Source organism: Scleropages formosus, chromosome 3 (genome assembly GCF_900964775.1).
Source record: "Scleropages formosus chromosome 3, fSclFor1.1, whole genome shotgun sequence".
Taxonomy (NCBI): Eukaryota; Metazoa; Chordata; class Actinopteri; order Osteoglossiformes; family Osteoglossidae; genus Scleropages; species Scleropages formosus.
Window position 1 is genome coordinate 39,488,427 of NC_041808.1, and position 12,895 is coordinate 39,501,321.

At 40.8% G+C, this 12,895-nt stretch overlaps 1 gene segment (V, D, J or C); it reads right to left on the reverse strand.

Annotated features, from left to right (window-relative positions):
- Positions 1 to 293: 293 nt before the first annotated feature.
- Positions 294 to 1,599, reverse strand: LOC114910222 (Ig heavy chain V region-like). The segment is given in 4 exon segments: positions 294 to 444; positions 619 to 752; positions 1,165 to 1,457; positions 1,557 to 1,599. Coding segments are annotated over 4 exon segments (621 nt in total).
- Positions 1,600 to 12,895: the final 11,296 nt, after the last annotated feature.

A 12,895-nucleotide genomic window follows, 5' to 3' on the forward strand; every position in this document is an offset into this window, starting at 1 on the left:
CAATATCTGGTTGTCTATGTTCATTTTTTAAAAAAGTTACAAAAATAATGCTTTACACAATGATTTTGCAATAATGATTACTTTTACAGTCTACTTTGTAAGCAGCTGTGAGGCAGAAGTGATCACATGGGCAGGACAAACACAAGCGACAGCAAACTTTTCCCAATGTCAAGGTTTTAATTAAGAAAGTAATATTAACTAATCCAGGGAAATATCCCCTAATGCAATCCAAAACGTAAACTCAGGAGGGAAAGACCAAATATGTACAAACTAAACAAACTAAAACTCACAGCTTAGTTGCTGGTCAAGGAGCTCTTCAGTGTCTCAGTCCTGCTCTTCATTACGACAAAGTGGCCTGGGGCAGGTAGTGTGAAGGTGTGTATCCACTCCACTCCTGCAGAGCACTCAGTATGGTGATTCTGTTGTCCCAAAGTGGAGGAGCAGCTGGTGTGTGGACAGAAAGGGTGACCGAGACAACACAAACAGACATGGTTCAGTAAGGTAACATGGACCATGATCTAAAGGGGAAGTTACTGTACATCCCTGCAGTTTCTGCTCTCATTGTGGGTCTTGAGCGCAGTAATAAACTGCAGTGTCTTCAGGTTTCACGCTCTTCACCTCCAAGTACAGTCTTTGGTGATGGAGAACTGGCCCTTGAAGGACTCTGAGAAGGCAGTGCCAGTACCAGTGTAAATGACCCAAACCACTGCAGTCCTCTCCCTGGTGGCTGACAGATCCAGTGCATCCAGTAGCTGCTCATGGAGAACCCAGACACTGCATAGGACAGTTTCACTGAGTCTCCAGGTTTCTTCACCATTGCTCCAGAGGAGGTCAGGGACTGACAGTGAACGGTTGTTTTAAGGAAGAAATGTAGCACTAACAAATCATAAGGTTTTCTTCATTTGTGCTGTTTGTAGGGGGGCAACTTCACCAAGCTCTTCATCTGGACAGTTTAATTTTCGTAACATATATATTTCAGTACAGTAGATATATTCTTCCTAAAAGGGGTTCATATTAATTTTAGCTAGAGCAGATACCAGTTCCTGCTAGTTCTACCATATGGACAAGAAGAATAAAACAGTGTTGCAGAGACACACTTCAGTGATCCTCAGTGTGAGATGTACTGGAGCAGTTATTGTACAGCCCTGCAGTGTCTCCACTCACTGTATCTTTCACACAGTAATAAACTGAAGTGTCCTCAGTTTTCATGTGCAGGTACAGATTAGAGCTGTCTTTAGATGCCCGGAATCCGTCCTGTACAGATTGCGCTGTGCTCTTGTCTGTATCAGAGTAGTAGTAGATGATCCACTCAAGTCCTTTTCCTGGAGCCTGTCTGATCCAGTACATGTCAGTGCCCCCAACACTGAATCCACTGCAGGCACATTTTAATGTGAGGGAACCTCCTGGAGATCCCGTCTCTGATCCTGGTTGTGTGAGAACAACCTGAGACTGAACACCTACAGAGAGAGAAATGTGGGTTCAACATGAGAGAGTCAGTATCTGAAATGGCCTTGAAGAGTTTGTTTACCCTCCATGTAACAAAGGCAGAGACTCACAGGAAACAGCTGCCAGCAGCAGCAGCAGAGCTACAGGGAACATGGCTGGTGATGGAGATGAGCTGGTGGGAGTCCTCAGGTTGACTGAGGGTCAGAGACTCACAGCCGCTTTTTAATAGGGAGGTGAAGTGGGAGGGAGTGGAACAGTTCTGCATGAGGACGAGTGCATAATATGTGATGTGTGTCGATGTAACATTTCTCTAAAAGTCAATTGACCTTCAACTTTTCTGATATTCATTTGAGGAGGTATAGAAATTTTCGTACATTCGTCACTGAGGATTCACTGAGCTTTCATTTTCCATTAATTTATATTCGAATAAAATACAGAATGCAGTAACAACAACATGCAGCTCATAGTTAAAAGAAGCGGATTTCATCACCAGATAAGAGTTATAAATGTAGATAGGTGATTCTATTGCCCAGGTTCACCAGTGCCACCATTTGTACCGGTGCACATTTCATCAATAGTTGCTTATTGAATTCATATGAAAAAAGACATAGTTGCGACCCTCAATCATGGGCCACCAAGTCGACAGAGCTGGAGGACCTCTGCACTCTTGATGGGGTGAAGAGAGTGATCAGGCCTTGAAAGTACTGGAGGGCAAATCCTTTGACCATTTTAAAGGCTGTGATGAGAATTTTGAAGTTGATACAAATAGCCATGGAGTGAGATGAGGAAGGGAGGTGTACAGGAATGTTTTAGCTGGTGGAACACAACTCCTGCAGCACTATTCCGGATCAGCTGAAGAGGCTTGAAGCCAGAGGCCGGAAGACCAGATAGAAGGGAGTTGTTGTAGTCCAAGCACGATATCATCATAACTTGGTCAGGAGCTCTATAGAGAGTGTTGTGAGATATGGGCAGAGATATCTGCAAGATCAGCTTATGGTTTAATTGTGTCAGCAGAAAACTTATTACTGTAGTGCAACATTTTCTGATCACTGTAAAAAAGCTGAAGAAGGGGAAGGATATTTTTAAAGAATTACTGATGTTTCAGCTCAAAGTTATTTGTATAAAGCACAAAGGAAAAGCAAAGCACCTGTCTTTCAACAAATTCGATGGTGATGAAATCAAATTATTCAAATGTAAATGAATGGTGACATATTTATTACTAATACAATAATACATTTTCATAGCAGGGATGAGCCTCTTTGCTCCAGGCCACTCTGACCTAGCCTTTACATAATCGGTTATGGATAGCGATTGATTAATAGTGTTGTGATGGCGCTGGAGGGAGCTGAAATAGCTCTGTGTAAATAGTTGTGATTAATGTTTGTTTCTGTGCGTAGTTTGGTGTTCCGTTTTGATTGGTTGTTTTATTGTTTACAGTTCGTCACCAGGGCAATTCTGGGGAGTCTGGGGGGGTGGCCCCTTAACTGTTGGTCACGATAGGGGGGCTGGGAGTATCTTAGGTGAACTCTCCACTGTTCATGAGTGACTCAGTACTGTCTGGAACGTCTTTGTTAAGACCGCTGAAAAAGACATGGACACAGTTAAGAAAGAGTCTGTTCCTTTTACCCCAACTCCTGAACCTGTTTCTAGTAGGTCCACGGGGGAACGCTAAAGTAAATAATTCAAGCAAAACACATCCTTAAGGCTCATCAATGCGTAATATGATATACTGTACAGATAGTTAGTCTTACTTTGTGCCAGGAGGCTGTGTGTGTCATTATCACAGTGGTCTCTCTCACCTGTCCCATGATGCACTGAGCACCTGAAAATGTTCATTGTTGAGCTCTACTTCGTGAAAACTCAAAAACATGGTGTGTTTTCGTCAGCAGAGGAAACATGTCGTGTTGTGGTAAAGTTCTACTTGTTAGCTGAAGTTTACCAGTGTCTCTCTTTCCTACAGCTGTTCTGCCATAAATAAAGAAGATTTTTACAGTTTTTTATTTGGGTGAAAATATCCAGCTGCATAACTCGAAAGAATGTTGCACATACATTTCAAAAATGCAGGGAGCAGGGATGAGCCTCTTTGCGGAGTTGAACAAATGCTCTATTTGAACTTTACGTACATTTGTGATTGTAGTTCCATGTGCCTTTGCTTCTGGAGCTCAGTCCACAGTTCTCCAGTCTGCTGGTATCTAACAGATCGTTTAACTTTTTTATATCCAAATGTTTTCTTGAGTTTCACAGTTACCCTGTGCCTAACAATTTTTGATGATAGCTTTCAATCAATAAAAACTAATATTTTACATTACACTCATCAGGTAACTGATAGTCAGTGCAGTTATTGAGTTGATACTGCTTCATAAAACATGACTTTTTACTTAATAATAGCTCATTGATAATCATTGGTTGTCCCTATACTATGTTATAAAACTGCAGTCAGTATTGCATCAAAACTGCACTTCCCTGCTATAGAGCTAATGAGCAATACTGTACCCAACACTCTACACTTCTCTGAGTATTTCCTACAGTGACATCTTCTGGCCAGTGGTTGTACTGCAACAAAATTCTCTTAAATCGGGAAGTCTGTCATAGTCCACCGTAGAAGTTTGAATTTTAAGTATTCTAATTCGGAATAATTTCTAATGAATAATTAAAAATTCCTCTTGGGTTAATGCAACAATATTTAAGAAGTTTTGAGACTGTAGAATAATTTAGTACGGACAGCTTCTGACTTCAGTAAGGGTTTCATTCTGGAGAATGTGTTTGCATCAAACATCCCACTCTTCTATTGGGTTGATTCAATTAGAGTGAAATGGATCACACATTTTCTGAACTGCTTGTCCCAGACGGGGTTGCAGGGAACCGGAGCCTACCCGGTAACACAGGACGTAAGACTGGAGGGGGAGGGGACACACCCAGGACGGGACGCCAGTCTGCCGTAAGGCACCCCAAGCGGGACTCGAACCCCAGACCCACCGGAAAGCAGGACCTGCTCCAACCCACTGCGTCACCGTGCCCCCGGCATGAAATGGTTCTATTTTCAAAATATAATTGCTGTTGGTCCATGAGGTATGATGTCAATACCTGTCACAGACATCAGCAGTACAGACAGTACACAGTACACATGTACACTGAGGAAGGCATCCTGCCAAAACACATCTGTGTGAAAAATAAAACTGTTCTGGGAAGCTTGTGTGTACTATTGCAATTTCTTGAACATTACTACTGCTATATTACATTTTGTTATATTTTAAATGAAATTTTGCTGATATATGGTTTTCAAAGTGTTTGTCTCCCAGATTGCTTATTATGTCAGAACTGGTAGGAAAGAAGTGTTTGATGAATACAATAGCAATAATGTGGAATTTTTGCTAAGACAAACTTATTATACAAAAAGTCAAAGAAAAAAACTTTAAATTATTAAATAAAACGTTGCAAAATTAAATTCTTAACAGGAGTGCAGTGAGGCAGACTTTACTAAAGGTCACTGACACAGTAGAGGTGAAGGTACATAGTTACAAAATGGCTTGAGAAAAAGTTTCTGAAATCCAACTGGAAGGACATGTGATGTTGAGAGGACATCTGATCCAAAGCAGGTGAGCTCAGAGATAAAATGTGGAGAGGAATTCTATTGTTACAAATCTGCTTTGATTAAGCTGAAAAGCAGGGTGGTTTGATTAGTGGGTTCTAAAAAAGAAGCCAGACGGAAAAAAATCATCTTAACCTGGACGTTTTAAGATTAATAACATAAATATTTCAACACAGTAGATTAATTTATCTTCCAAGCAGCTCATATTTTTTTTCAGTTGACTAGAGCAGATACCATTTTCAGCTAGTTCTACGATGTGGACAAGAAGGACAAGACAGTGCTGCATGGACACACTTGAGTGACCCTCAGTGTGAGATGTACTGGAGCAGTTATTGTACAGCCCTGCAGTGTCTCCACTCACTGTGTCTCTCGCACAATAATAAACTGCGGTGTCTTCGTCCTTCAAGTTATTAATCTGTAAATACAGCTGGTTCTTGTTGTTGTCTCTGGAGATGGTGACTCTGCCTTTAAAAGAGCTGCCATACTCTATGTCACTACTGTCATCACTAATATAAGCAATCCATTCCAGTGCCTTCCCAGGAGGCTGTCGGATCCAGTGCATGCCATAGCTACTGAAAGTGAAGCCAGAGGCTGTACAGGTGAGTCGATGAGATTCTCCAGGCTTTTTAACTGCTGCTTCAGACTGAGTCAGTGTCTGACCAGTAACACCTGTGGAAAGAAAATAAACATTAAACCTCCATCTCAGTGCTCAAGAGCAGACGCAGCTTATATGTGTCATTAAAATGTACCTGTTAAGAATGTTGTCATTATGAGGAGAGCAATTAAGAAGGTCATGGTGAATATGTTTGACTGTGCTCTGTGGTAAAATGTCAGTTAAAGCAGCCAGAACTCGGCGTTCATTCCCTCTTTGCTCAGTGCACAGATATAAATGTAGAAGGAAGAGCTCAGTTTGCATGAACTCCGCCCTCTGACTGGACAGGTGACACTCGGTTTAAAAGGAGGATTCAGAGCTGTAGGCAGGTCCACATGGAAGGTCTCACAGCAGGCACTTCATCCTCACTGTACTTCATCATCACTGTCACATGGATATAATATACTGTACAAGTGGTTTGACTGTATCCTTATAATGGCCTCCTAGGTAGTAGCCTCACCACCTTGTCTCTATATACTACTAGTACTCCCCTACAACAGACTCCAGACCACTATGACCCTGCTTTTTGAGAACCGGTTATGGATAGTGATTGACTAATAACATATAATCCAAGCCAAACACATTCTTAATTAAGATCAATAATGTTTGGTAATGATGAACAAATTGACCGAGTTAATACTGTATCATTATTATGGATTTGCAGTTAGAAATAGTAAATTATGTATTTTTGGTCTTTCCTACCCAGTGGACCATAAAATGGCATGCTGGGTCAGGAAAAGTTCCACAGTCCTGTGGCCATAATAAGAAATACACTGTACTCCTCTCCCAGTCTTTATTAGAGCGACATCCTCTGGCCAGTGGTAGTACTGCACTATAATTCCGTCACCCACTGAAGTGAGTTCATTAATATTTATTTCTTTAGCATACACGTTTCTCACAAAAAGCACAACAGCGCATTACAAAAAAACAGAAGGAAGTTGAAAAAATCGTTTATTTGCTCTACAGCTGTTTCATCAAAACATTTAAACGTGTGAATTTATATTAAAATCTTTTAAACATTTTAAGCCAGTTTAGAATGAACTACAATTGATTCATTATAATTAAAGTGCATATTAAAATTCCATATGGGTTAAAGCAGCAATACATACAATGAACACTGTACGTGTCTCCAACAAAAAAAATATTGCATTACAAATAATACGGAAGCTGGAAGTTTATACAAGTTGATTTTTATACAAGTTGACAGCTTCCTCAACACGTTTAAATTCATATTTGACCTGATTCCTTAAAACCTTTCAAGCTAGTTTGGAATTCATAAATAATTCATTATAATTAGAGTGTATATAAACTGAAATTCCATGAGGGTTAAACCACCATAAACAGGAGTCTAGACTGACTGTGAGTTGGAGAAGCAGTTCACCCCTCTCACACCTTCCTCTCCCTGTGCTGTTTTTGTACAAGTCTCTGTCTCACTTCTCTCACTGTGAGTCTCTCGCACAATAATACATAGCTGTGTCTTCAGCTTTTAGATTATTCATTTCCAAGGTGACGGTGCTCCTGTCATTGTCCCTGGAGATGGAGAATCTTCCCTTCACAGACTCTGAGTAGTACTTGCTGCTTCAACTGTATGCACTGAGGTATGAAATCCATTCCAGGCCTTTCTGTGGAGCTTGTCTCCCCCTGTGCTTTCCATAATCTTTAAATGTGTAACCAGAGCCAGTACAGGTGAGAGTGACTTTCCCTCCTGGACTGACCACCTGACCACCAGACTCAGTCAGAACTACATCATCTTGGACACCTGGACAGAGGAAAGAATTCATAAAAACAGTTGGAAACTCCTTCTCATATTCTGACGTAGTTTCGTGACTTCGTAATTTCCATTGCAAAGAGAACCTGAATGAAATAAAGAGAAAATTTAAAAAATAAATAACATGTTCAAGTCCACTTGGAGTTTAAAAAAGACTCACAGGAAGCAGCTGCCAGCAGTAACAGCAGAGACACAGGGAACATGTTTGTGCTGAAGCTGAACTGGTGTGAAGATCTATGAGTGTCTCCTGCTGCGGTCTGTGTCCATCACTGGTATTTAAGAGTCAGGACTAAGTCAGGTTTGCATACACTGGGGGTGTGGTACTATAGTAACTGTGTGTAAATTAGAGGTATAAAGGAGGAAAAATCACTTACTGTGTTGCTGGACTGTAGACAGGACTGCACTAAAGAATGAAATCCATCATCTGAACAAACAGTATTATCACTTTGGGCTTTTTAACTAATGTTCTGTGTTAGTATGTGTTTTGTCTTACCACACTGATCAGGACTCTCAAACAATACAGAATTTGTTTGACTTAAAAATTTAACCCACCACTGAGGTGATTCCATCAAAATGTAATGCATCTTCTCTGAAATACAGAAAGAAATTTATCCACAGAGACACTTCAGTCATGGGCAATTGATACTGACAAAGACTTAGGAGGCAAGCACGGTTTCGAGATCCAAGGGGTTTGGTTGAGTTCAAGGCATGATCCAGAATGCCTATGCTCGATAAGTGAGGGTTGACATTCAATGGGTCATTGTTTTAATTTGAACGTCGTAATCTGAGGAGTCATCTTTGTGATTCGAAAAGCAAGTTTCGAGATCCAAAAGGCAAAGAACAAGGAGCAAAGCTGAGCGCAAAGAGAGGAGATATTTCTCAAAGAGATTATTGCAGGGAGGTCTCTATCTTTTAAACTGTGTTTTTTATGAGGTGCAGGTGTATGGCAGGTATTTGGAAACTGTTACAATGATCGTCCCCTGTGACATTTTCCTCTGAAGGTGTGAAACTCAGGGACCCCTCTCTTTCACTACAGGGAAGTTAAACACACACACGCACACACATGCACACGCACGCACACTGTCTGAACTGCTTGTCCCATACGGGGTCGCGGGGAACCAGAGCCTAACCTGGCAACACAGGGCGTGAGGCTGGAAGGGACACACCCAGGACAGGATGCCAGTCCATCACAAGGTACCCCAAGCAGGACTTGAACCCCAGACCCACCGGAAAGCAGGGCCTGGTCCAACCCACCACGCCACCGAACCCCCCTCAGAAGTTAAACAGGTAATTATTGTATTTTGCCAATAAACTAAACAACCTGGCTTCACCGTAATGCAAAATACAGATGAAACAGTCCTAGATACCTGAGATAGGAGCTCTCCCCGGATCTAGAAGTGGAGTGTATGAAATCTCTCACTGTTGGTGCGGCTGAGTGGCTCCAGGGATGACGCCCCCTACGTTCGTCAGAAGTCTGATCCTCAGGGATCATGACATTTAGATGATTTTGTGTGTTCTTCCCATCTAGTGATGGGTTCAAATGACAGTGGCACTTGGATCATTTTGAAATTATACTGCTTTGTTTTGCACTGTTTTGACAGGCTTGTTGCTTGAGCAGCTGTTGAATGAACTGGAAATGTCTTTCTAATGTTTTCAGTGAACAAGAATTTGGAAAAATTAATGCAGACACACAGAATAAAACATGAATTGGAAGATGTCTCAGTTATACTGTAACAGAGTGACCCTTAGGTTTGTAATGATTAAATAAATAGTATAAATGAGTGGAAAAAAATAGTAATCTTTACTCTTATTGTTACTTATTTATTACTGTTGAAAATATCAGTTATACAGTGCAAAAATACCTGAATAAAGACATTATTTTTTACATGCACTTGTGTTGCAGCTCGTGGTTTTTGTACAGCTGCTGAACTGAGATCAGTCAATATGACTCTCGAGCACAGTAATAAACAGCCGTGTCCTCTGCTTTCAGACTCTTGGCCTCCAAGCACTGTGTGCTTTTGGAGACGTCCTCAGTCAGGGTGAACTGTCCTTTCAGGGATGCCGCATAGTCTGGATCATCTGTACTACCAGAATAGACAACTCCAATCCACTCCAGTCCTCCACCTGCTTTCTGTCGTATCTAGTGCATGAGGTAATCTGTCATTTGAAACCCAGAAATGACACAGGACAGCTTGACAGACTCTCCTGGTCTCTTCACCTGAGGAGGTGACTGATCCAACCTTATGTCATCACACTGGATCCCTGTAAAAACCGACATGTCACAGTTTACTCAATACTTTGAAATCCATTTGTGCATCCAGTACATTTACAATATTGCATTGCAGTTTTAATTTCTACATTCCTACCTTGTAGACATCCCAGTATGAAGATTAAACTCCCAACAATATTCAGTTCCATTGTCCAGTACGAACTGATACTGTGATTCTGATTTTTAGAGCAGTTCAGTGGAGGGTAACTTTGCATAGACCCCCCTAGAGGTTTAAATACAGACTGCTGGAGAAAAAAATCATATCATTATTGTTCCTGGACATTGCCTATAATGTTTCCTGGTGAATTAGTATTGAACTGATTACAGTAATACACTAATACTTAAACGATAAAAATATTACATATTTCTATTCAGTATCACAACTTTGTTTTTATAATGAGGAATATTTTCAACTCCAAACAGCATGAAGGTATTAACAATTATTTTACCCCTTTAAACAGCTGGCTCACATTAGTGGGGCAGTTTTAGGGAAAACACCTTGCTCAAGAGCACTACAGCCGGAGGTGAGGATGAAACCTGCGATCTTTGGGTCCAAATGCTGCAGCTCTAAACCCTACGCTACCATTCATTGTATGTTATATTGTGTAGATATATAGCATGTAAAAAGTTTATATATGAGAGAAATAAAAATATTTTTTGCCCATCTTTTCATTTCCACTTTTAAAGTTAGAGATTAGTGCAATAATAACATTTTTATTTTCAGAAATACAAGTATTTATAACAGATGGTCAAATTCTGTATAAAAATAATGTGAGGTTGCTTTATTTGTGTTTTCACTGTACACTAAACTGGTATATTGACAGAAATGCTATCGAATGAAATCCAACTTACAGTCACCCCTCGTGTGTTTTCTGAAGCAAACAGGAACAGAAGCTGTTGTCACTGCCTTTTTCTTTGTATGTCAGGGGGTGTAAATGTATGGAGAAACGCGCAAACTGTACACACCCTGAACTGAACTGAACTGAACTCAAACACCTGACCGACCAAACAGCTCATGAGCTGTGAAGATTTGCCACAATGTCCCCTACAGTATTAAATACATATACATGCCAGTGGGTACTGTACTAACTTGTATAGTTAATGTATCCCTGTTCTGCACACCTTCTGTTTTCAAATGTGCTGTTCTAGTCTCACTGTCAGTGATGCAGTTTTGCAAAAGCGAAAGAATGTAATGTATGTGAAGTTTCTGAAAAAAGTCAAGCAAAATGAAGATAAGCTTTTTCACAATATGATGAGGTCTGAACACATCTGTTACATCTGTCAGTGACACAGGCAACTAATCCCTTTCCATCACAGGTGGAAACAAGGTGAACATGGTATTGATGGAACCAGTCGTCCTCCTCTACATATGAAAACAGTGACAAAGAGGAAGTAGGAGTAAGCGTAGTGCTCCAATATACTAAAGCAGAGCACTTTACCACCTACAGCTTGCGTCAGTTCATGAATTTCCATTTTTCTAAATGATCACCCACTGCCGGACAGAAATGTATGGTTGGACAAAGGAATGGGTCGATAGTCTCTCTTACATTTTATTTTCTTTAATAAAACTCTTCAGAAATATTATTTTGACATTTGCCAGTAGCAAGGGTGAAATTATAAATACATGAAAGAAAGCAAATTACTCTTACAAAAAAATTATGTCAACAAACAAGTCATATTTGAAAAGAATTGGAATAATTAAATTTCAGCTAAAGTGAGGTTAACATGTTCCTTTTACTATGATTAAAATACATATATGTTGTATGACATAAGAGGTGTCGCAGTGGGTTGGACTGGGTCCTGCTCTCCAGTAGGTCTGGGGTTCGAGTCCCGCTTGGGGTGCCTTGCGATGGACTGGTGTCCCGTCCTGGGTGTGTCCTCTCCAGCCCTACGCCCTGTGTTGCTGGGTTGGCTCCGTGACTCCGTATGGGACAAGTGGTTCAGATAATGTGTGTGTATGCCATAAGTCCACATCCGATGAAGGAGAATACTCATTTTAGCAAATGCTGTTAAAAGCAACATCAGCTTATTAATTCCATTAAATTTATTTGTTAATATCCACAGGCATGTGCAGCTGAGATGTGCTTCATACTGTTCGTCAAGGTCATATGTTGAGTGTGATCTACTAAATACCCCTCTGTGCACCTGGAAATACACTGAAGAAATTCTGTCTTTACGTAGTGCAGCTGTGACTGACACTCCATGGATGTCATAGAGTTTCCCCGGCGCGGAAGTGTCGGACCCAAGTGCGGAGCACAAGCAGACTGTTCATGGGGCAATCCAGAAGATATTGTCAGAAACAGGCAAAACAGTCACCGATAAGCGAACGGAAATCCTAGAACCGTAAGACCGGAAGACGTGTGAGTAGTCGGCAAACCAGGAAGTCAGGGGCGAGGAGCAGGGCGAGGATCAGGGTGTAGAGAAGCACGAGTGAGTGATGAGGGCGAACAAGGTTCTGCACTCGTGTGTGTGCTCTGCGCTTTCCTTTTATAAGTGCGTCCTCTGAAGTTCGCAGGTGCACCTCATTGCACTGGTGTGGAGGGCGTGACAATGGAGAACCGAGATACAAGAGTTGAGTACAAAACTAACATTAATACTGTCCTTTACTGGCTTGAGAAGTGTAGTTTGAGGAACTCCAAAAATCAAGCAAACAGTTAGAACTGCAGCAGTAACATCATGTCCATGTAGGTAATACAAACTAAGAGGCAGTAACATGAATTTTAAAAGGAGCTGCTCTGATTACAGTTGGGAGGGTTAGTGTCTGTATAAGAAGGGCTGGTGGTTGGTTGGTACTATATATACATAAAACACTTATTCTGGAAGAAAAATTTGTATTTTAAAGCATTGCATCACAGTGACATGTAGTGGCCCAGGGTGCCAAGTAAGACCCTGTTGGCATCTGATATGTTACCGCAGACAGTATCTTGGAGAAACATGAAAAGGAAAGAATCTCTGTGGAATTTTTCTTCCTGATTGTATGTTATATTCTCTTGGGTCTTACCTGTTTGCTTTAATTTACTTAAAATTAATAGATATATTTAATCAAGTTCACAAAGGACAATTAAAAAAACGTTGATGAACCTCTGTTAAACTGAAGAATGTCAAGATAACCAAAACACTCATTAATTCAAATGTCAAATGTTTGTATTCACACAGCTGTTGAATGGGAAA